The 25,843-nt window shown below is 38.1% G+C and overlaps 1 protein-coding gene across 15 annotated transcripts in view; it reads right to left on the bottom strand.

Annotated features, from left to right (window-relative positions):
* Positions 1-6,120: 6,120 nt before the first annotated feature.
* The window catches only part of Zmym2 (zinc finger MYM-type containing 2), a 90,194-nt gene continuing 70,471 nt past the window's right edge, over positions 6,121-25,843 (bottom strand). For 12 of the 15 annotated variants that reach the window (XM_076545080.1, XM_076545070.1, XM_076545072.1 and 9 more), the window contains 11 exons: positions 25,333-25,462; positions 24,055-24,170; positions 22,742-22,913; positions 19,046-19,171; positions 17,765-17,859; positions 15,332-15,500; positions 14,721-14,872; positions 10,938-11,052; positions 10,120-10,371; positions 8,767-8,887; positions 6,121-6,973 (listed from right to left, as the gene is read on the bottom strand). In XM_076545080.1, the coding sequence (XP_076401195.1) occupies positions 6,781-6,973; positions 8,767-8,887; positions 10,120-10,371; positions 10,938-11,052; positions 14,721-14,872; positions 15,332-15,500; positions 17,765-17,859; positions 19,046-19,171; positions 22,742-22,913; positions 24,055-24,170; positions 25,333-25,462 (1,641 nt within the window). In that variant the 3' untranslated portion in view covers positions 6,121-6,780. The remainder of the gene's footprint in view (positions 6,974-8,766; positions 8,888-10,119; positions 10,372-10,937; positions 11,053-14,720; positions 14,873-15,331; positions 15,501-17,764; positions 17,860-19,045; positions 19,172-22,741; positions 22,914-24,054; positions 24,171-25,332; positions 25,463-25,843) is intronic. The other 3 variants (XR_013042429.1, XR_013042430.1, XR_013042431.1) reach the window with 1 other exon arrangement.

The raw sequence follows: 25,843 nt of genomic DNA, 5'->3' as shown, positions 1-25,843 counted from the left end.
CCCAGTGTGGCTATTACTGGCTCTGCTGTGGCCACTTAACCATCCTAGCTTCCAAGACTTCTTGCACATTTCTCTATTACCTTTGACTTGGCATATACTCTCTTGCCATTTCGTATCAAGGAGAAGAGATTCTAGGTTCTTGCATCATCTGGATGCCCTGCTTCACACCAGGCAAAACTGTAGTGGTTCCAGGGTACATGCCTAAAGCCCCAAACAGACCTCAGTTCTGCCATCTGTTTGTGCTACACAGGTCTTTCAATTGTGGGTAATACCATCACTTTGCTGGTCCACACACAGAAGACACTAGAATTAAGACAGTTCTTAACCCCACAGGAATGTTTGCTGGGACCAGGGAGCTCACACTTGGGGTAAATAGAATCCATCTGATCCACTCCATTCCAGCTTTGGTGAAAAGCCTAACCGTTACAACATAAATATGGCCCAGGTGAAGCTTGGTGTAGAAAATTAAGTGGGACCTAAAAAAGAAATGTGGGCATAGATCACCCCCTTTGGAGCCCAAGGGTAGGGCTTTCAGACTTTGAGATCATAAAAATATGTATGTCACCCAGCATAGTAAGGGTTAAAACAGGTTTGGTCAAGAATACTTTTATCATGGTCTACCTACATGTCTGCTCTCCCTCTAAGGACTTGTGGCTGACTTTGACTAGGTTTTTAACTAGTTACAAATACAACTCCTCCACAGCCCATGCAGACTACTAACCAAATGCCTCCATCTAGCCCTGTACCCCAACTCCCATGGTTATTGAAATGGAAGGTCGAGGAATTTGGGAGGCAGCAGTATGCAAGATGAGTAAAGAGAAACCCACATAACACAAATGCTCAGAGGCACACCCCAAAACAGACACATCATCATGCATCATGTTGGTATTCCCAATGCTCCTTTGCTTTCAGTTTTTTCAATTAAAGGTACTTATAACCATTGATTCATTCAACAAATATTTATTAACACCTAATACGTGCCAGAATTTTCCTAGGTACTTGTGATACAGGAGAGAAACCTTATCCCATTACATTCTCACCAAGTATGATGTATGTATGCTCTGCTCTTGTAACAAGGGGACATTAAAAACAGAATGAACAGGCATGCATGAATAAATCAAGACTGAAATCTCAAGTCTGGGAGCTATCCTCTGCTTTTTGCACTTTGCATCTCCCTCTTGAGAAAACAGGAAGCATGGCTTTATTGAAGCCTAGAACTGCAGTCAGACAGAGCTGGTCTGTGAGTAGGTCCTAGGTATAGTGTATCACTCTCAGAAAGATCCAAGTGACCGTCTTAGCTCATTCTCTACAGCTATAGACCATATCCTGGAGAGGGGCTGGGCTCTATGTCCCATTGGGTTCTTAGCACATGGATAGATGCCTGAAGGATGGTCAAGTTGTTGAATGAGTAAACAATTTGCTACATGGAAAGTGTAGCCCTGTTGATGTTCATATGCTACAAATGCCCAAAAGGGTGGAAAGTGAATGCTACTCTTCAATGATTTAGAATTCAATGATAAAATTATCACTTGTGTATTTTATTCCTATTCAAACCATTTATTTGTGTATTAAGATCCAAACGGGGCCGAGCGTGGTGGCACACACCTTTTAGTTCCAGCATTTGGAAGGCTGAGGCAGGCAGATTTCTGTGAGCTGGAAGCCAGCCTAGTCTACCGAGTTCCAAGACAGCCATAGCTCACTACATAGTAAAGACCCTGTCTCAAAACAAAACAATATAAATGCAAGTCTTACAGATCCCTTTTATATCTACCCAAAAAACGGCTAAATATTTTACGAAAAATAAAAATCTATTCCTTGTCCCATCACCAATTCTTTACCAATATTTTTTTTTAATCTGGGGGGGGGGGAATTGTGACAGAAACTGACAAGTGTGTAAGGCATAGTTTATGCCAGTCATTATGCCAGAACATTGATTCTTAACTGCATTGAAGTCTAATAACAAGGTGCTGCCCCAACTTTACTAACATAAATCTACAACAAATAATTCACCTTTGAAAATGCTGCACTCCAAGAGCCCCCAGGGATTTCAATTATGCATCCCTTAAAAGCAACTGATCCTGTGCACTAATGCCATCTGCTGACAGGAACTTAGAACTACAAATTTGTCATCTGGGAGGAAGGCAAGATGTTCAGGAGTTTGGGGTCCTTCTGGTAGGTGGGTGAGATGCTATCTCAAATAACCAACAAAAACAAACAACTACTCTCGCCATCAAAGTGGAAATGTTTTATACTGCATATAGAGTTCAGAGGAACACACTACAACTTAGTTAGCTGAGTTAATTTCAAAAGCAATTGCTAAGGAAAACCCTCTATCAATGTAGAATTCTTAAAATAACCTGTAACATGTTGGACACTGCTATGTTCTACTTACTTTACAGAACCTAGAAACTGGATTGCTCTTGATTCACTGTAGCTGAGGTTCTTGTAGGCTTGGCTGATCCATGGAGAACATTCCAGGTCTGCATTGAGAACTTTTTTTTTTTAACTACTCAATATACCCAATTGGGTTTAAAGCTAGAGACCAGGGCTGATACCATCACTGTCCAGAACAACTCTGACCATTTCCATTGGAATTAATAACTGCAGTCACAGGAATCAATCTACATCACATTCACAGGCAGTGATGAGCTCGTCAACAAACATAAAGCACAGCAGTAGCCTTTGGGAGTGCGTCCAGATCATTCAGCTTCTGAAGATGGAGAGTGCATTCCTGGCAGTTAAATGTGGTACATCTTTTTTAATACATATTTTTCTCTTCGCCTACCATGGAGAGCAGTTCTGTGGCACAAAGAGAATCTGTAGCAGCCACAGAACTCTGGACAAGCGGTTCTCGAGGCCAGTCTGATCAACACAGTGAGTTCCAGCACAGCCAGGGGCTACATAAAGAAGCCCTGTCTCAAAAAACCAAAAAAGTGTAGTTCAATTTTGTGTTAACATTGATGTGGTTTGGGGTTGGACTTTAAACCCTGATAGTTTTTAAACTATTAACGTGGTTTTAGACCTTTCCCCTCAGAAAACGTTTCTAAGTGCATCACAAGGATTCACTATCAACCTGTAATGTGTACCACCACCAAGCTCAAGTTCTAACTCCAGAATCAGAAATCTAGGCAATAGTGAGCTTTACAAACCCAAAGCCCTGCCGTTGTCACTGTGCTGCAGGAGGGAACATGGTCCGTTTGGATGTCTGTGACCCTCTTCAGTTCCACACAAGCTAAAATTCTTGGCACCAGTGATTCGGTTTGCGGGTCTGTAATGTTTCCACAGACTGACTGCATGACTGCTCCTCCCCCAACACCCCAAATCAGAGTGTTGTCATGAAGGCTCTTCAACGTTTTCAGATTTTAGATCATTGCAGAGTTCAGACTTTCAAACTAGGGAAGCTCAACTTGTCACTACTGTTTACAAGTTAAATCTTACCTTATACTTTGGTTTCCTTTTCATAAGGCCTGTATTTATGAGCTTGTAATTCAGTAATCAGGACTCCCTGACTTTTATTGTAGGGACATTTTCCTATCCATCTAATGTGAGAATCACAGCCATTTATTGAATTATCCTTCCAAACATCCAGTTTCAAAATGAAGACATAAAGTAGAGTAGCTGTTTCTACTCCCAGCCCCTGAATGAAGACGCTAACCTGCTGTGGACATAAGAGTTCAAGCTGGTAACGCTCTGAAACTGGTGTAATCTTAAAGGTATAGCAGAATAGATTGGCAAACTGCAGAATCTACTCTATGAATAATGGCTTGTCGGGGTAAAACTGAATACTATGTAGTTAAGGAAATTTATCTTTAAAAGTCTTTGACAGACATGAAAATCATGATTTCTTTTGAGGGAAACTAAAGTAACATATAGTCAATGGTAGCTTAGAACAAAAGCAGAGCCATGTAATGATACCCTCTGAAAAAATAGCTGGCCTAAAAACTAACGTTCAGTGATTTAAGACTACATTTAGGACATGTAAGACTGAAGACTAAGAAGACCTATGATAGAGTAGTGCAAACTCAAACTTGACATTTGCTATCATCTTCACTACAGTCCTTTATGCTACATAGAAATGAGTTACCGTGATTTGCAAATCACAATTGGCCAGGACAAAGGGAAGCCAGAAAAAGCAGTGTAAATACAAAGTACAGCATAATATGCACCCTCCTCCTGTTTCAATAATTAACACACTGGTAACCACTCCATTTCATGAAAGGAAAACATGAGTTACGATTTGAGTAAAAAGTATTTTTATGGGAAAAAAAAAAGAAGGCTGAGCATCTTGCCTAGAAAAATCCTTTAATATCTCACGTTACCTAGTACAGTAAAAGCCTTTCAAAATGCGTTGAGAATTCAGTTTGCATGGGAAATCCACTTGCCTCAGAATGGCTAGTCATCTTTTTAATTGAACGATTAAGTGGCAAAATCGTTCAGAACAGAAAAATATAGTATCTTCAATAGACATCTCAAGACAATAAAGTTCTATTTACAGGATGCTGTCTATAATCAGATATCACCAGAAGCAAAAATAAACGATCATTTCATTGTCCTTTCTCTCAGCAGCAGGTTATGGCCACACACTAAGGAGAGCCAAGAACCAAAGAAATGTGCTCCAGGTGAAATAAATTTCCCAGAACAGCTGTCATAAAATAGTTTTCTTTCCCCCTGAGAATCAAGTAGATCAATCATTGGATTGCATGAGACAAAAACGAGCTCTAAATCCACTATCATGTAAGATCAAAATTCTGTAGGCATTTCTATTTAGAAAAGCTAAAATGTACAAATGATAAAAACTAAATAGCAAGACACGGTGCTTAGTAGTACCACGAAAGAAATTTATGGTATTTGGTAAAATATACATGTGATATTTGTGGATAAGTTTATTGCTCTTTGATGGGCTATAGCACCACTCTGAGGAATAAAAGATGGTTAGGATTAACCAGCCTTTAGTCACAATATGTGTTTCTAGTAAAAGTGTTTCAGAAGGAGCGCTGAAAAGCCAAGAAACATTTGCATTATGTTTTAAATGTTCTCAGCTTCATTCAACGAGTGAATTGGGATCAATCTTAGTATAAGTAACTTGTACTGGATTTGCTACTGTCAGGCTGATGAGTCAAATATAAAACCAAGGAACTCAAGTTAATCAAACTTACAAAAAGTTAGTACACTGCAAATTTTCATGCCAAAAGAAAATTTTCTGAGATAGTTATTGCTTAAATGAGCAGTGGCTATACATGTGAAATCTTCAAAATCGTGATTGATAAAATTTCTTTAGTGTGCTAAAATTTATCCTAAGGGAGAGAGAAATGTACAAGGGCTATGTAGATACTGTCTACTCACTATGGAAAACAGGCCAATTTCTCTCGGAACTATTTTAAAAACTAGTATCACCATGGTGATTTCAGGATTAAGAATAAGAAAGTAACATCACACATGCTATACAAAGTCAGCCCAAATAATGATTTTTCAGCTACTACTTTACTCAGTCTTCAGAAAGTATAATATGAAGTAAGTTTCCTAAATCTAAAAGTTGTGAACAGATAGACTGCTATGCAGAAGCACAAAGATATTTTAAATGTAATCTTCTATAAGAAGTAATTAAAATTTCAAAGCCAAACAATCTAGCATCAAGTATGATTTCCTCTGAGACTGACTTTATCCACAAGTTTTCTTCCTTCAATCATTTGGATTAATCAGCATTCTCCACTGGTAATCTTTTTGAGAAAGTGGGACACTATCTCCTTTCAAGTAGCTTGACTTTCTAAAATGACTATGTCAGGAGTGGAATTTCTAAAAATAATTCTGCCCCGCATAAGCATCAGTCACTTTTGGAAGCAGGCACAAGAATTCTCCTAAGAGTGGTAAAACTTGAGAGTGCTATGCAAGTTGTAATGCAGCATGGTCTGTCCACTTGGGGGTGGAGGGTGTCATATACTGAAGGCTGGCAAGGAAAAAGAAAACAGTCTTACACTGTCACCAGACATTTTACAAAGAGAAATGTCTTAATCTTGCTTTCAAGTTACACACACTCTCTCTCTACTTACATATATATATATATATATCTATATATATACATACATACTTTTTTATTGATGGGGTGATGCAGAAAGTCACAAGTGAGAAAAGGACACTAAGTTTTAATAAAGGGAACATAAAGTCGTTTTCACCAGCATAGGTTCACATTACAGAACACCAGTATCGACAGCATTCTCTTGTCTATTTTTGGTACAGAAGATGGTATCTCTCTACACAACCTGGTAAGGCTTCAGTAACTAAAACATAAAACAAACAAACAAACAAAAAAACCCAAACAAAACAAAAAACCCAGCCTATTAAGTTTACAGTTTATTTTAAAAATTTTGAAAGACACTGCAAGTTCTAAACTTGAGTAGTGCTACCCATACACAACCATCTGGTCAAGAACGCAGTAAAAGCACACCCTTTGGAGGGAGCTTTGCAACAGTAGAGCAGTGCAACAAGAAAAACTTATACATGGCACATTCTCTTCATATTTTGTAATGTAAAAAGTTACAAACATACCTAATCAAATAAATAATAATAAAAAAGAATTTGATGTATTTGTTAAGTATCCTAAAACCACTACATAGAATAATGGCAACTTTCACTCACAGATTATTTACATGGTGATACCCAGTGTGGGTACATTGCTACAAAACTCAAAACAGAAGGAGTAAACTTGAAATGTTTTCCTGTAAAGATCTAGCAGCATGACTATCTAATGCTGTGTTATCCCATTGCTTCTGAAACGGTCCTTTTTTAGTCTGTGTCTTCATCCAGTTCATAATTGTCTTTATCATAAATATCTTTTACTAGAAGAACCCGTACAAGCATATTTTCCAGGGTGTTCCGGTCCAGGGAAGTAGATGTGTACCACACAGGGCTATCTGTAGAACTAGAACATTCTGGTTGCAAATAAAAAACATCCATTCTCTGATTAAGATTCTGTGGACTTTGGAGGAAAAGAGAAAAGGTCAATTTCATAAAACACAACAAAATTCCAATTGACTTTACTTCTTTCAAGAACAACTCAGCCCCCAGCAACAGCTGTGCTCAGCACTTTTTTCTGCCTCATTAACTGCAGTTATGTTTTATCAGTAAACTGTTCGCTAAGCTTTTGTAATAAAAGGATTAGTTCCCTACTATAATTTAAACCCTATTTTCATAGAATCCAAGACTGCATTAATATATACAATATTATTTTAGTCATTATAATGGTGCCAATTATAATCTTAAATGCATTAATTTAACAGTGCATGTCCATTTCAGGAAAAAGGAAATGCGAAAATATGACTTAAAATGATGAAAATATGCAACATATAAAAAGCATTACAGCATTATACAACAGAAAAAAATTAAATACCAAAAAGACAATACTGAGAAAGGAATTCCCATCTGGTAAGTAGTTACCAACACTGGAAATCCATGAAACTAAACTGATGCTCCAGAATAGAGCTTAAAAAACTACCTTTATACCACAGTTAGAAACATAGGCATGCTAGAGGTGAAGTTCACATGTTTACAAGTTCTTCAAAGCCACCCCGGAAACCGCACTATGATTTGCGAAGTTGTTTACAACGTACAACCCAACTCTGCACTTTATGAAAGTCAGAGTGCTTATTTAAAACACTCAAAATGAAAGCGTATGACAGCGCCTCAACACTTCAACAGTTCCCAGAGCCTGTTAGTTCCAGACAGGGCAATGCGGCAGTCATGCAACTGGGGGACCTTCCAAAGAATGTCTTTAAAAAACTGTTCTCATTCACATCTAGGGATTTTATTTTCATCTCTACCCATTGTACCTACGTTTAAACATGCCTACCTTTGCACTAGGAACTGACAAACAATGGCCAGCAACCTGTTTGTATAAAGCCATGTGCTGTGAACTTATTATTATATAGTATATGGCCTCTGTCTAGTTGTAGTAGGACAATCAAGTAGATAAAACAGAGATTAAATACCCCAAAACCTAAAATAGTTATCTCTACACAGAAAGTTTATGTCCCTGCTCAGCAATCAACAGAACCGCTAATCTCTAATATAAAAGATGAAGCCGGGCGGTGGTGGCGCACGCCTTTAATCCCAGCACTCGGGAGGCAGAGCCAGGCGGATCTCTGTGAGTTCGAGGCCAGCCTGGGCTACCAAGTGAGTTCCAGGAAAGGCGCAAAGCTACACAGAGAAACCCTGTCTCGAAAAACCAAAAAAAAAAAAAAAAAAAAAAAAAAAAAAAAAAAAAAGATGACAGCAGGAGTGATATTTTTAGCAAAGAGTGGTTTCTTAACACCAACGATCCTAAAGCATGTGTGTTTAGGTATTTCCAAATGGTTGAATATAACTTTGGAATATAAAATTCCAAGAGAGAAATCTTAAAAATTGATCAAATACTATCACTTCCTTCATGCTTTTTGTATGTGTGTATAATACATATTGGTTTTTCAAAGCTGGGATTCACTGTGTAGCCCTCGCTGTCCTGGAACTCTCTGTAGACCAGGCTGGCCTTGAACTCAGAGAGCTTTCTGCCTCTGCCTCCTGAGTGCTGGGATTAATGGCGTGCACCACCAGTGTCCAGCTTGCCATCACTTCGTAATTAGTGTTAAATTCAACCAACTTATACAAACATCTTAAAAAGTCAAGTATCAGGCTGAGGATGCAGCTCAGTGATAGAGCACTTATCTAGGATGCATAAGGTCACAAGTTCAATTCACCTGTACTACAAAATAAAAGTAAAATATCATTAATGTTCACCTTTTAGACAAGTAGCATTCAAACATTTTCACAGGACATCTAGAAGGGTTGGCTGTGTTTTCAATTTGTTCAAATACTGGCTCATCATCTTCATGTTTTCGTTTTCCAGTAGCAATTTTATCTTTAAAAAGCAACAATAACAAAAGTAAGCCTCCTAAAACCAATCTTTTTTTTCTTTCTTGTATATATGTGTATGTATGGTATGTGTATGAATATGGGCACAGTGAGCCACAGCATATATGTGAAGGTCAGAGGACTTCTGAAAGTCAGTTCTTATCTTCCACCTATCTGAGGCAGGGCCTCTACATCTGCACTGCATACTCCAGGCTAGCTGGCCTATGAACTTTCTGGTGATTCTCCTGTTTCTGCCTCTCCTCTCCCAATTGAGTGCTGAGATTACAGATGCACCATACTGTATCTGGCTTTTTATGTGGGCTCCAGGAATTCCAATTCAGGTGGTCAGACTTGCATAGCCCACTAAAACCAATTCTCAGTAAAGACATTACTATTTATCCATAGCAACATAGGATTAGGTTCCCTTCAGAGTTTTCTATGTGGTAACTTTTAATGTATAATTTTCCAACAAAGGAACTGAGAGACTGAGAATATAGCTCAGTTGGTAGAACGCTTGCCTAGTATGTCGGATGCCCAAGTATGAACCCCAGCTCAGCATAAAAACAGGTGTAATGGTTCATGCCTATCGTCAGCAAAGGAAGAAGGACCACAGTTCCAAGGTCATTCTTTGCTACATGATTTAAGGCCAGTCTGAATTAGAAATCCGATCTCAAAAAAAAAAATTTTTTTTTTTTTTTTAAAATACAACAAAAGAAATAAGACATTTTAAGAAGATACAGTTTGAAGGCAGAGGCAGATGGATATCTAGGAGTTTGAGGCCATCCTAGTCTACACAGGGAGTTCCAGACTAGCCAAGGATACATAAGTGAGACCCTGTCTCAAAAAAAAAAAAAAAAGAAGGAAAGGCACATTTTGTTTTATGAAAACAACTGTCTTTATGCTCTTAATGAATAGGGCTTAATAAGGTGGATTTTAATGAGAAAAAGTTTGAAAATTCCCACCACAGATAATCTCAAATAAAAAGGCTACATTATCAGGGCCAGTGATGGCTCACAGGTTAAGAGCACTGATTTGCTCTTGCAGAAGACCTGGGTTCAGTTCCCAGAACCTGCATGGTGGCTCACAACCATTCACACCTCCAGTTCCAGGGTATCTGACACCATTTATGGCACCCTCGAGCACTGCACATATGTGGTGCACACATACATTCATGCAGGCAAAATACATTCACACACAGAAAATAAAGATAAATGTTGATTTTAAAAGAAGTTACACTACCTTCATTATCTGTTCCACATAAGGAAGACACCTGATACCGAAGACATGCTTTATTTTCCATCGTTAAAGGATTTTTTTTCCAATGCCTAAACACGGTGCCAAAGGAAAGTCTTAAGTGTTGCTCCACTGTTTTCAGGCCAAAATACTTAGTGTTAAAGTAGAACAAGGTGTTCAAAAGAGCCACTGGAGAGTGAGATCCCAGCTGCTTTATCCTCCAGAGATAGTCTTCTTCAACTCGAGAGAATATGGAACCTTACATAGAGAGAAATGTTGTAAAAGAATTATAACTACAACAGCTTTAATTTAGCCATCTACAAATAGAAGTGAATTTAAAACAGCCCTATGCCAATCCACTATTCACACTGGGTCAATGTGAATGAACCTTAGAATTACATATTAGCTCTTTTAACAATACAAGGGTTGGGAAACAGTCTGTGGAACCACCATCCACAGAGTAAGGTACAGGATGCTTGTTCCTGTCCTTCAGTAGGACAAACACATCAGTAAGTAATTAAAATCTGTATAAGTCTTGAAAACATGTGATTCTCATAATCAAATACATTTTCTTCCTATCAGAATCTATATATTGTAGGTCTTAAGACATAAATATCGAGCTTTGCCCTCCAAATAAAGTAGGTCACAGGCTTTACGAAGTTCTTCACAAACATTAGTTACTGATTATGTTTATTTGCAAATGAGCTCATGAGCACAAGTTCATACATCCTAATTTGGATTATTTCCTAATTATATTTGACATACTTTCTGTAAAAGTAATAATTCCATTATCAACTATCAACACATATTTAAAACAGCATTACCATCTGGAAGAATGCTTGGTTGCCAACTTCGGAGTATTTTATTCAATTCTTGCTCAAACATCTGGTATCCTGGATCAATAAATATGTTGTCCTTTCGATTACTACCACATAAGTACTACAAAAAAATTATTGAAGGAAAACCAGCTAATTATAAACAGTGAATGTATTACGCTTTTCATTTCTTAAGAAAAAGTTTTATGTTTAAGAAAAGCAAGGATTCTAATAAAACACAAGAAATTATTGGCCTTGGGTATGTGTGTACAAACTGAAAAAGCATAAACTACCAAATAACTATTGCTTAAAACATGAAAAGCTGGAAAGCATAACACAAATCCTGAATGTAAAAACTAGATAAGAATCATCAATATGGAGCCATAGAAATGGCTTAAGCAGGTAAAGCATTTGCCATGCAAAAGCCTGATAACCTATTAAGGTTCTCAGAACCCACACTACAATGCTGTCCTCTGACTGCCAGCTGTGCAGTGTGGCACGTACATGCTTCCCCCACGTCTCCCTCTCCCCCCCATCTCACACACACAAACACAATCACACCCACACTCATTAGTCTGTCAGACAAAATACAGAATGACTCTAGTTTATATTACACATGGAGAAAAATAGACATTTTAAAGAATAATTAATGATTGAAGGAAAACACTGAGGAGCTGCTGCCTGTGCTCTCTGCCAAACAAGTGTGCATACCTGTGTACATGGATGCGCTTTTGGAAATGCTGAGAGCCTAACCAGGGTTACACCACAAGGGAGGAACACCTGCCTTGTTGCTCAAGGGCCTGGGCATTATTTCCAGTATAGCAGAAATCAAAACAAAAACAATCTTCTTACCTGAAAACTAAACAATTTATAGAAGAACCCAGGCCCTTTATGGTATGACTTCACCATCACTTACACTTCACACCTGATATCCAGCCATGTTAAAAATGGTTCCTGGGAAACTGCCTGACTCTGGTTTTCTAGGGATGCCATTCTCCTCTCATCCTGTCTAAGAAATTTCTACCTGTATTTCAAACAATTCAATTTAAAAAGTCTCTCATGCTGTGTATACACTTGTGTAACACATGCTTGTGTGAGCACACGCATGTGGAGGCCAGAGGTAAACACTGAGTGTCTTCCTTAATTACTTCTCCACGTTTTCACGACAAGAGTCTCTCACTGAACACGGAGCTCTCTGGTTCAGGCAGACTTCCTGGCCAGAAAGCCCTCGGGGCCTCCTGTCTGCCCCTGCCTAGCATTAGGATTACAAGCAAACCTCACCACACCTGGCTTTTACGTGGGTGCTGGGATCCAAACTCAGGTCCTCCTGCTGGTACTGCAAGCACTTTACCCACTGGGCCAGCTCCTCAACCCACTGTTAGACCTCACTGAGACACTTCAGTAGAATTAATGGGTCCCAGAAACTGTGCTACCAATACTCCTTGAGTAGAGCACCATATAAATATCTTAAATCCTTGTGCAAACCATATCACAGTGTCCTCCCTTACTATTCTCCCTCATAGCCCATGCTGGCCTCAAACTCATAACCCTCCTGCCTCACATATGCTAGCATGTACGATCTACTATGCCTCGTTTATATTGATTTCCTAAGTCAAACTAATCAATTCTACTTGATTTTTTTTCTTTTGTTGTTGTGTTTTTGTTTTTGATTTTTGTTTTCCATTTTTGGGAGGGGTTTTTGTTTTGTTTTGTTTTGTTTTTTGTTTTTTGAAACAGGGTCTTGCTATGTATCCCAGGCTGACCTCACACTCATGAGCATACCTGCCTTAGTCTCCCCCAAGTACTGTGCTACTATACTCAGCCCAGATTCAAACTTATGAGCTACATAACTCGGGCAAGCTACTATGTAACACATCTCTCCTCATCAGAACAAGGCAAAAATAATGGTAGGTGCATCCAACATTTAGCACAGGTACATAGAAAATCAACTACTGGTAGTTAATGAATGTAATTTAGCAACAGAAGTATGTCAATTCTCAAACCATGCCAAAATCCAGTAAACAGAAAAATTAAAATAAAGGATTAGCAAAACTTCATAAATACTATAAATATATAATTTTTTGTTTTGGTTTTGTCAAGACAGGGTTTCTCTGTGTAGCTTTGGAGACTATCCTGGAACTCACTCTGTAGACCAGGCTGGACTCGAACTCAGAGATCCGCCTGTCTCTGCCTCCTGAGTGCTAGGATTAAAGGCATGTGCCACCATAGCCCAGCTGAGTATTTTTATAGTATATAAATAATGCAGTCTTAAAGCTTCATGAATAAAAGAAAATTGGTTGTATGTAATTTAGTAATTACTGAAAACTACTTATTTGTATAGAACTTAAATTAACTACACAGGCCACTGCTCTACTCTTTGTTAAATTTATAAACATAGTGCAAAGCTTTAAAACAAAATCTTACTACATTCCTACCTATAAAATACTCAAAGGTAAAATCCTAAAAGAAATTCTGGGATGATGTCAAGTTACTACTATCTAGGGAGTTGGAAGAGAGAGAAATCTATCAGAATATACTATAAAATTCTCAAAGAATGAAAATATTATTAAAACAACAACAAACCCTCAAAACTAAGCAATTAAGCAACCAAAAAAACTAGGATATGTTTAGGAAGGTGCTTTTTAAATAAAATTTCATATAGACTAAAAAACAACAAAAATATAGAACTGGATTAAAATAACAAGAAAAGCCTAAAACTTTCTCTCCTTTCCCACTGAACCCATGTTCTGTTTTACACACAAATCTTTTCATCTGCATGGTCAAACATAGTGTCTCTTGAAACAAAGGGCATGTACAGTTACTTAGCACTGCTAGCATGGTCCAGGTAATATACTTATACCCTGTACTTATCATCAGCAACTTTTTTTTTTTGGTTTTTCGAGACAGGGTTTCTCTGTGTAGCTTTGCGCCTTTCCTGGAACTCACTTGGTAGCCCAGGCTGGCCTCGAACTCACAGAGATCCGCCTGGCTCTGCCTCCCGAGTGCTGGGATTAAAGGCGTGCGCCACCACCGCCCGGCTATCATCAGCAACTTAAAGGGAATTCTGTAGCTAACAGTCTATGAATTCATTTACTTCCAACTACTAAAAAGTAGTGTCATCCCCAAACACACAACTAATTGTTAAGACTCCTCACAAAAGATGCATGAGGCTAGGGATGGTGGTGCATTTGCTAATTCTAGCAGGTAGGAGGCAGAGGCAGGTGGGTTTCTGTGAGTCCCAGGTCAGCCAGAGCTACACCATGAGACCCTGTTTTGCGTTGTTTTAAAAAAAAAAAAAAAAAAAAGGGGGGGGGGGGGGGACCCGAGGTTGCACTTGAGTTAAGTCATTTGTTTTTGTTTTGATACACAGTTCTAGAGAACCTGAAGGTGTAAGGAACATATGTACTATGTTACAGAAAAGCATAAAATATCTAGGAAAATCTTTTATATACCCTAGATATTTCCAAAGAGATTAAATTTTACCTTTCTTGGTAAGCCAACAGAAATTCCAGAAACCTGAAACTGAAGAAAAGGCTCACCCAAGAGCACTGCTCAATCATGAAGATCAGAGTTCAGATACTAGAACCGCCATCAGGCAGCTCACAAGGTGTAAACACCAGCTCCAAGGCATCTGTGGGCACCCATATACACATGTGCATACATACATATACACGTAAGTTGAATAAACCTTTTTTTAAGTTCCCGAAAACAACCCTTAAATTTTCATACACACATTTATATCTACAAGCTCTACCATAGCTTTTCTTAATAATATTATATTCAAAAGCTTACCTCCTGTATACCAAGGCAGAGGTAATAGATGCTGTCGGGGGCATAATTCTCTCCATTTGGTCGTCGGATCTCATTGACAAAATGGGCTAGCCCATAGTTGAGCTCAGCTGTGGTATGAGAGAGTAGATCTTCTTTTAACTTTACTGATTTAGCTAAAAAATAAAATGAAATAAGTAACTGTTAAGTCTCTGCACCCATATTAGGCAGCTCATAACTGCCTTTATTTAACTCTGATGCCCTCTTTTGGCTTACATGGGCACTCATACACACATGGAATACATTCACAGACATACACATACAGACATAAATAAAATTAAATCCTGAGGTTGGAGAGGAAGCGATTAAGAGCAATGACTGCTCTTCCACAGGATTCAGGTTGATTGCCAGCACCCACATGGCAGCTCACAACTTCAGTTCCAGTGAATCCAATACCTTCTCTGGCCTTGGTGGGCACCAGACATGCAGGCAAAACACTCATGCACATTAAATAATAAATCCTTGGGGGGGGGGGAGGGTTAAGATAGTAAATCTTAAAGAAAAATATTAAAAGTGACTAATTACAGAAAGCTATTTTTAAACAAAACTTAAAATAACAAAATCAAAACACTTACGGGATTTTAGCTCATCTAATACCAGAAGATCTTCATCAAGCTGCCTAGTTTTAACCCAATGTTTCCATGCATTTACACCATATGTATACTTGAAAGGAAAGCTGCATTCTGAATTGTCAGAACTATCATCATGAGACTGGTATCCTGATACAGCTTTTCTTTTGGTACCCTGGCAATAAAAAAAGCACTGTAAATACTTCAAGTCTACATTATTCCATGAATTCTATACAAGCTATCTTTAAAGAAAGGCAACTAAAAGAGAACTGTATTTGTGTTAGAATTGGCTGACACTCTGAGAACTCATGAAAGTTATCCATACTGCTGCTTGAAATCTAACTACATAAATGTTTCTATACAAATTATTTTGTATAATAAAATCAGAATTAATGAAAAAGACAAACAATAATATAGTAGTAGTAGTAGTAGTAGTAGTAGTAGTAGTAGTAGTAGTAGTAGTAGTAGTAATAATAATAGGGCTGGAGAGATAACTCAGCAGTTAAGAGCACTGGCTGTTCTTCCAGAGGTCCTGAGTTCAATTCCCAGCAACCACATGGTGACTCACAACCATTTGTAATGAGATCTGGCGCCCTCTTCTGGCAGGCAGAACACTGTATACACAATAAATAAATCTTTAAAAAAAAATAATAAAGGAAGCTGATTCTAAAAATTAACTTGAGACTGAAGAACTTTTTTTTTAATATTTTTTTCGAGTTTTTATTTATTATGTATACAGTGTTCTATCTACATGTAGACTTGCAGACTAGAAGAGGGCACCAGATCTCATTACAGATGGTTGTGAGTTACCATGTGGTTGCTGGGAATTGAACTCAGGACCTCTGAAAGAGCAGCCAAGTGCTCTTAACCTCTGAGCCATCTCTCCAGTCCCCGAGACTGAAAAACTTTCTAGTAACTTCAACATATAAGAAATTTATTCTTGCCGGGTGGTGGTGGCACACGCCTTTAATCCCAGCACTCGGGAGGCAGAGACAGGCGGATCTCTGTGAGTTGGAGGCCAGCCTGGGCTATAGAATGAGTTCCAGGAAAGGCGCAAAGCTACACAGAGAAACCCTGTCTTGAAAAACCAAAAAAAAAAAAAAAAAAAAAAGAAAGAAAGAAAAAAGAAAAAAGAAAAAAAAAAAGAAATTTACTCTTAATCTAAGCACTTGGGAGGCAGAGGCAAGCAGATTTCTGAGTTAAAAGACCAGCCTGGTCTACAAAATGAGTTTCAGGACAGCGAGGACTACAAAGAGTAATGCTGTCTTGAAAAGCCAAAAAAAAAAAAAAAAAAAAAAAAACACCTCTTTCCTTGGTTTTCACTGTGTTTCCTTTCTTTTCTTATTAGTGCAGAGATCAAACCCAGGAGCACGCACATGCTACACAAGCATCTGCCATTGAGTCACAGCCCAAGTCCCTTCCATTTAATGTTGGGTGGTGAGGTTGTTTGTTTGTTTGTTTGGAGAAACAGTATCCTTATCTAGCCCATGTTATCTCAAACTCACTATGCCCACAAGGTCATGAAGACTTAGGCCTAACAGTTTATACTTTTAGCTCTAACATTTAAAACTATGACCCATTTGAGTCAATGGCTGTGTATGGTGTCAAATAAGAGCTCACTTTTAGCCTACTGTGGATACTCCCTCCTTTTTTCAGTTCTTTCTTTCGAGACAAATCTGGGAAAGCCATTTTCTTACAATGTCTTTTGATCTTGCCTTATGTTGGAAGTCAAAAACAGAAAGTTGTGGATAGAATATTAAACATATTTAGATTCTGTACATCTGAATGATCAAATTGTCTAGTACATTATCTTATTTCTTTCTTGTTTTATTGTTGTGTTATTTTGGTATTTTTGTTTTGTGATGTGTGAAACTGTGTGACATTTATCCCAGGCTAGCCTGGAACCTCTGATCCTCTAGCTTCTCATCTCCTACTAGAATTACAGGCATGTACCATCACACTAAGTTTATGTAGTTTTGGTGATCAAACCCAGGGCTTCCTGTATGGCAGGTAAGCATTCTACCACTGGGCTACATCCCCAGTTCCCAACATGTCTTTTCTTTCTGTATTGGCATGCTTAAGAATAAATTATACCTCTTTTATATTGATAAACCTCATCAAAAATAATGATGAAAAAAATTAATCCCTTGAAAAATCATCAACACCTCCCCCTTCTCCTTTCCTTTTTGAGACAATCTTCTTGCCTCACCAGTGATTACAATTATGTGCCACCATGCTCACTCAGAATATACTCTATTATTGTCAGAGTTGAATTCCTTTTTTAAATCAACTATTTTCTATTTTGACCTTGTATTAAGATACATTTTAACATCTCTCTTCCTATATCATAAGAAACCACCAATGCATCTTTCTCTATCTGAGATGCTGCTATAGAGACGAAGTGACTACAAGACATAAAAATATTAACAAATTCTGTACCTTTTTTTTAGATCGAGGTCGGGGCTGCTCCTCATATTCTTCTCCAAAAACAGGTGGTAATAAAAACTCATTTTCCATATCAAGCTCCTCCGCAGCTAATAAGTTAGAATTTTTTTTTAAATAGAACAGTATTGGCTATGCTACATAAACACAGCATATAAAGAAACAGTCACATGGCATGAATGAACACTCAGACATAGGAATAAGTTTGAGGTAGGCCAGGGTCACTCAGACATGGGATAAGTTTGAGGTAGGCTAGGGAGTAGAAGACATACTTAACATAGTCTGAGTTTTAATAAACTCTGTTCATACTACTAAAAAACATACGTAACAAGTATCAATAGAGAAATTTCATAAAACTATATACTAGAAATACTAGATACTAGAAAAAGCAAACAACTAAAAACTTAGAAGACCCAAAGTGCCAATTCAGTTTAATCTACTAAGTCTTGGTCACAGAATGCTTTACACGTCACTCAACAGGAACTCATAAATTAGGGGGAAAATGAAAAAAAAGAAACACATTCATCTCTCTCTGTTTAAGGTCTAGAATTTACTTTATGGAGTCTCCAATTTGTAATCCTCCTGCCTCAGTAGCAGGACTACAGGTATGCACTATCACAGGAGGCTTTTGGAACACGTCCTCATTAGATCAGGCTGACCTCAGAACTGGATACACAGCAGGGGCAGTCCTTCTACTCTAATTCTGCCTCCACTGGTCAATGGCTGGACTGTAGAAGTATGCCTAGATGTCCAGACAGGATACAGTTCACACTTGTTCTTAGCTTAACAGCCAAGAAGCAATGGAGGGTGTCTTAAAAAAACAACTGAATACTTTTTTTTTCATTCAAAAGTGAACTTAACTTTCAAAAACATTAACAAAAATGCTACCAAGCTAGAAGACATGCTGACATGCCTACAATCCCAGCATTAGAGAGGCTGAGACAAGGACTGAGGTGAGTTGGAGGCTAGCCTAGAATATAGAGCAAACTCTTATCTTGATCACTACCTCTACCCCAACAGTACCTTTGAATTAAAAAGAAACAAGTATTGTATTCTTCTCTAGTGTCTAAAGTTCCTGGAATAATTAAGTTTTAGTTGGGAAAGGAAAAGCAGAGGATGAAGGATATAGCTAAGTGGAAAAGCACATACCTACCACAAAAAAAAAACAGAAAAAAGAAATATGGAGACAATGGGTAATGACATTAACATTGATGATCAAACTATTTTAAGTGCAACTCTACAATTTGATTTAACAATGATAAAGTAGTATTTCAGTACCTCTGGGGAAATCTATTTCAATATCCAAATCTGGCTCATATGGTACATCAGGCATATTGGATTGTATATCTGAGTCAGAGTTCTTTGTGAGATCTGAGCCAATTATATCACTCTCAATAATTACACCTGTAAAGAAACAATAATTTCATTAAATATAAAACTTTGAAAAAACTCAACAGTATCTGGATACTTAATCTGCCAAAGGAAAAAGTACATACCAATCTTAATATGAAAGCTACTATGAAATTTATAACTACAATTGGAAACTTTTAATCTTATACATTCTGGCTGTCCCTTTTCAAAAATTAGTAAATAAATGTTATAACACTAAAACAATTCCTATGTTAGAGTAGTTTTCTGTGTGTGTTTGTGTGTGTGTGTGAAAGAGAAAGTGAGTGAGAGAGTGAGAGAGAGAGAGAGAGAGAGAGAGAGAGAGAGAGAGAGAGAGAGAGACCCCTATGTCCTTGCTAGCATGCCATATGTACTTCCACATACATGAGCATGAATGTGGAAACAGGGGTGGATGGTTTTTTGTTATTGTTGTTGTTTACTGGGTCCACCTCTCCTCCTTACTCTACCGTCTCCATTCACTAGGATGATAGGCACAAGCCGCTGAGCCTGACCTTTTAAATGGTTACTGAGGCTCTGAATTTAGGTTCTCATACTTATGTGGCAGGCATAAATTGCATGAGGCATTTCCACAGGTAAATATTCTTAAAAGCAACTCTTTGTGAGAAATAAATTTATGAAGTAACTAAAAATTTCAAACGAACTTTTTGAATTTTGACCAAGCTTCTACATACTCAGTATACGCTTGTTTATAATTAACATATTTGTTTAGATCAGCTACTTAACATCTTCTTTTGTTGGATAGTTACAAACGCATTCTAATATATGCTGCAGAATGATGGCAGGTCTCCAGACAGAAAAAATAAGACAAATGCATACAAATAGAAAACAAAGGTTTCATAAAACAATACAACCTTTCTATGAAGGATTTATGATACTGTTCTCCATTCTTTTTCCACAGTCTTGCTATGTTTTGTACTGGGCACACCTAGAACTCACCCTCCTTCTGCCTCATGTCGTAAGCACAGCAATTGAGTATATTTTATTTTGTTTATATTTTGTTTTAATTAAGAACAAAGACCATGCCACTAGTTATAATCCACTAAATTTTATGCTGCAAGCCACAAGAAAATGTAATAGAATTCAGTTACTATCACAAAAGCTACTACTTGGAAAAGTCAAGGACTTCTCCAAAGGTCAAGCCATGGCTTAACAAGTCTTGGTAATATTTTAGCTTTTTTTTCTTTTCTTTTTTTTTTTTTTGGTGTGTGTGTGTGTGTGTGTGTGTGTGTATTAATATTAGCTGTTTCCTAATCTCTGTGAGTTCAAGGCCAGCCTGGTCTACCAAGTGAGTTCCAGGAAAGGTGCAAAGCTACACAGAGAAACGGGGGGGGGGGGGGGGGGCCCACGGACAATGACAAACTCCTAACAGTGTATTTATCTAAAATGCCTATCAAACATCCAAGGCCAAATGAAACAACACCTGTCTCCTACGTCAGGCGGATAGCTTTATTTCTGTGCAATTTAGGGTGAGACCCTCCTTTCTTATACGACCTTACTTACTAACAGACCTCTAACTTCTTACCTAACCACTTCTAGGAATGTAGACTGAGCACAGAGATCCCCTTTTGATATACTAACTAATCATTAGCTCTCTACTGACCTCCTCCTTTACCACTCCCCTTTTGGGTTGTTTAAAAAAAAAAAAAAAAAGCCTGACAGTCACTGCTGGGAGGAAAATTCTTACCTACTTTTATGACCCCATAAGAATTCAAGCCTGGTGACCTTGCTCTGCCAGAGGATTGCTATTGTTTGGGTTTATAACTGGATTCCTGAGAGACATAGAGAGAACCTAGAATACAGAGAACTGAGAGGTAGAAGGAGAGAGAGGAGGATTTTTGAAGAGAGAACTTGAAGGCGAGACAGAGAAGAGACAAGAGAAGAAAAGAACTAGATGGGTAAGAACCGAAGAGGAATGAACTAGATGGGAAGAACTAGATTGAAGGCTAAAAGAGAGTACCAGAGGAACAAGATGGAAGATGAGGAAGAGCCAGATGGGGAAGAACAAGTTGAGGGAGAACAAGATGAGAAAGGAGGAGATGGGAGAGGAGCTGAAATGGGAAGGAACTAGATGGATGAGAACTTAAATTGGGGCAGAACTAGATTAAGGAATTAAGATAGAACTTAGAGGGGACAGCAGAGAGTAGAGAGAAATCAGGCAAGAAAGGAGCTAGGCATGAGAGCAGAATAGAAGCTGTGTAGAGAGAGAACTGACACAGAATAATAATAAAAGGAAGAAGGAGGAGGAGGAGGAGGAGGAGGAGGAGGAGGAGGAGGAGGAGGAGGAGGAGGAGGAGGAGGAGGAGGAGGAGAAGAAGGTGTATAGACCAAGGAGTTTTATGTATAAAGATTAATTTCTTATCCTCATACATCAAATTATCAGCTGATTGTAGATTCATCATGGGCCCTGGGAGGGGACTATCGAGGGGCTGGACCCCCACAGTCCTGCTTAACTTTACAATCCCCTAACAGCACTGCAAAATTATTACTACAATTGTCTTCTAATGTAAAGACAATAAGGCAGTTCAGGACTAAAAAGAGATTCTGAGTATCACCACAAGGCTAGGAGTAGGAATAAATATTCCGAGGAACAGAACCACCCACAAACTACTCATATTAAATCATGCTATTATGTAGCAAACGATCACCTAACAGAAAGTGGGATAAATTCTGATTTAGATAGAGCAAATTATATTTGATTAACGTAAGAAATAAAGTTAATACTGGAAATTATCACAAAATAAAATTTCAGAAACCTACAAGTGACTAAGAAAAATAACTGAGTTGAAGTTCAAATCAAATCCTATAACTATGAAAACTCAGGAAGTGAGTGGCTCAATGATCAGAAGCAAATGGCTGTTCTTGCAGAGAACCTGGGTTCAGTTCCCAGGCCCTAGATGGTGACTCACAATCATTTGTAACTCTAGTTCCAGAGGATACAATGCTATCTTCTGACCTCCACAGGTAAACCAGGCATAAAAGTGGTACAACTCTCATACTCATAAATAAATCTTGTAAAAAATGTTTGATTTTTTTGAGAGCATAAATCTGTGTGTGGTGGCAGGCAAAAATAATCTCATCTATTTGAGATGATGAGGCTGAAAGACCTCTTGATCCCAAGTTTGTTGCCCAGGGAACATACCAAGACTCCCATCTCAAGATAAAACAAAAATGGAACAAATCATTTCACTAGAGATCAAGCTTAGAATCAGAGCACACTTGGCTCAAGGCGGAGCATGTATCTCTCTTTAATCTTTATTATTGTTTTATGTGTATAGGTGTTTTGCATGTATATCTGTGTACCACTTACATGTCTTATGCCTGTGAAAGCCAGAAGAGGGCATGAGACCCTCTGGAACTAGAATTATAGATAGATATAAGCATGTGAGTGCTGGGGGCCAAAGTGTGTTATCTCTTAATACAAAATATACTTCTGCTATAATTCTTTCTCCTAGCCTCATATTAAGTTTTCCTACAGGATACGCCATTAAGTACTGTAATAATGACAATACATAGAACCCATCCGCCAAATCACTTATTGACAAACTGTGATATAGTATGGCTCACTATTGATGTTTGATGACTCTGTTTTCCCCTCATCTTCAGTCATCATATCTGTCATTGTAAGCAATTCTGTATCAAGAGGATCTGAAGAAACTTTGCTTTTTAGGTCCTCAACTGTGGCAGGAATCTTCTCACTGCTGTCCAATGGAGCAGGCAGAAACACAGGAACGGGCACCTAATTAATCAAAGCATTTAATGTTAGGTATACTAAACAATACAAGGTATTTCCTCAAATTAAATGCATATCTATTACTATACAAATACATTATTGAAGAAAATGTTTGGCAAGAATGCATAACAAAACTAAGATGTGTACTATGGCAAGGAAATCCCAGAATACAGACACTTTAAAAAATAAAAATTTAGGAAAAATAAGCCAAGCTCAAATAGAGTATTCTACATATTATAGGTGATTTGTAACAAAGTGAACATTTTAAGAACCTCTAGTTGGGCTGGAGAGATGGCTCCAACACTGGCTGCTCTTCCAGAGGTCCTGAGTCCAATTCCCAGCAACTACATGGTGGCTCACAACCATCTATAATGAGAGGTGCCCTCTTCTGGAGTACAGGTATATATGCAGGCAGAACATTGTATACATGATTGATTGACTGATTAATTGATAGATTAGATAGATAGATAGATAGGTAGGTAGATAGATAGATAGATAGATAGATAGATAGATAGATAGATAGATAGATAGATAGGTAGATAATGAACTTCTAGTCTGTTTCAGTTCTAAACCTTGTGGTTTCAACAAAACATTTCCTTTGAAGATGAATTCAAATATAAAATATAGTATCAGTACAGCATGTACACCCATCTGCTCAACTTAACTCTCTGGGATGACTATAAATAAAAATAAAGAGCATTATTATAGTAACAGGACGCTGAAAAAATCTAACTGGAAGAATAGAAAAGATGGCCTCTGTTGGGTGTACATGTCAACTGCTCTTCATATGCTCATGTGTTTGAACACTTGGTCCCCAGCTGCTGGTGCTGTGTTGGAAGGCTGTGGAACCATTAGGAGGTAGAAGGAAATGGGTCACATGGGATAGGCTTTGAGGTTCTATAACCTAGCCCTACCTCTTTCGGTCTGCTTCCTGACTGCAGATGCAGTAAGGCCAGCAGCTCCCTCATGCTTTTGCCTCCATGTCCTCCCTCCTAAATCATGACCCAAAATAAAGCTCCTCTGTCCATGAAGTCATTTTTGTCACAGGAACTGTAAATAGTACAGCTTCTCCAGCATCACCAAGCCAGTAAAATAAGTTTCCAAACTGCTTGCAAAAACTAGAATGCAAGGGTAAAATCTCACGCACAGGAACAGGAACTGTGGTAGGGACAGGAATATTCTGGCTGTACATGTGCATAGGCACAGGGACATAAACAGGTACAGGAATAGGCACTGGGACATACTCTGTCTTCCAATTCTCATCTGAAAAACAAGACACAGCAAAGAAGAACATGTGTTTTACTTTGAGACATAATCTCACAATGTTGTACAGGCTAGCCTTGAACTCATGGCAATCCTCCTGCTACAGCCTTCTACATCCTGGGATTACAGGTATGAGCGATGATAATGGCATTTTGTTTTTATAAACTTGCTTTGTAGCCTTAAACTAGCCTTAAACTATTCATAGAGATCCTCCTGTCTCTGCCTCCACAGAAGTGCAATTAAAAGCATATAACCACCAAGCATGACTTTTCACAGTGGTTTTTTGTTTCTTTGGTTGCTTGGTTTCATAATAAACTTAACTGGACAACAAGGGAAAATAACTTTGCACTCACTTAAAAGAAATTTCTAGCCAGATGGTGGTAGCTCTTGCCTTTAATCCCAGCACTTGGGAGGCAGAGGAAGGATCTCTGCAAGTTCAAGGCCAGCCTGGTCTACAAAGCAAGTTCCAGGACAGCCAGAGCCATTAAAACTTTGTTGTTTTCTGCAACACCTGTTCTAACTTAGAACAAACACAACTTACACTTTTTAAAAAATGGAAGAAGGAAAATATATATATTTAAAATATACTTCTATATCCAGCAGACTGTTCTGGCAATTCCCTTCAGTTTATTTACTTAAAACAATTAAAATGTAGCGAACACTGAGCTGCACAGTAGCCTACTCCTGTAATCCCAACACTCAGAAGGATTGTATTCAAGGCAAACCTGTATACAGCAAGACAGAATTCCCAAAATATCAAAAGGAAACAAAGAACAAAAACAGTTAATGCTACAGATGTTAAATAAGCACCTAAATTATTTAATATCTTTATGACCAGGAGGAAAAAGAACTATCTTTGTTATAATCACAAAGAAAGAGTTCTCTCAACAAGAACTATGCAATTGTAGGTTATCAGTTCAAGAAAAGTTTTACAGAATTGTGTGGTTTTTAACAAGTTATACTCTAGGCCTTTAATCGGCTATTAACAGATCATAAGTAGTTGAAACAATATGCTTTATTCCCAAGGCAATTTAAAAAAAAAAATCACAGGTGAAAATCAAAAGGATAGGGCATCTATTCTGTAGCCTTCACTCTAGAAAAGCATGCATTTTAATTCAGTAACATCTAAGCAGGAGGTACAATTCAAAGGATCCTAAGTTACCTGTCTGACAAGATTTGGTCTGCATGTGAGGCTTACAGTAAGTTGCTTTTGTCATTGTTAAAGGTTTGCAAAGAATTGCTTTGTTCTTCATCTCTTTGTTTGGTGTAGGAGAAGGGGGTGGTGCTGAGCCCTACAGAGAAGCAAAGAGAAACATTTTATTTTTGTAATTTTTGTAACTTCCTAGTGTCAATTGTCTGTTTTCTTTCGTCTTTTCCTCTCTTTCTTTTTTTTTTTTTTTAAATCTATTTATTTATTATATATGCAGTGTTCCAGAATGTATGCCTACATGCCAGAAGAGGGCACCAGATCTCATCCTAGATGGTTGTGAGCCACCATGTGGTTGCTGGGAATTGAACTCAGGGCCTCTGAAACAGCAGCCGGTGCTCTTAACCTCTGAGCCATCTCTCCAGCCCCTCTTTCTTTTCTTTCTTGAGGCAGAGTCTTACTATGTAGTTCTGGCTGGTCTGGAACTCGGTATGCAGACCAAGCTGGCCTCAAACTCACAAGAGAT

Source organism: Peromyscus maniculatus, chromosome 9 (assembly GCF_049852395.1).
Source record: "Peromyscus maniculatus bairdii isolate BWxNUB_F1_BW_parent chromosome 9, HU_Pman_BW_mat_3.1, whole genome shotgun sequence".
NCBI lineage: Eukaryota > Metazoa > Chordata > Mammalia > Rodentia > Cricetidae > Peromyscus > Peromyscus maniculatus.
Note: the sequence above shows the minus strand (reverse complement) of the source record. Positions and strands in the feature narration are given on the sequence as shown.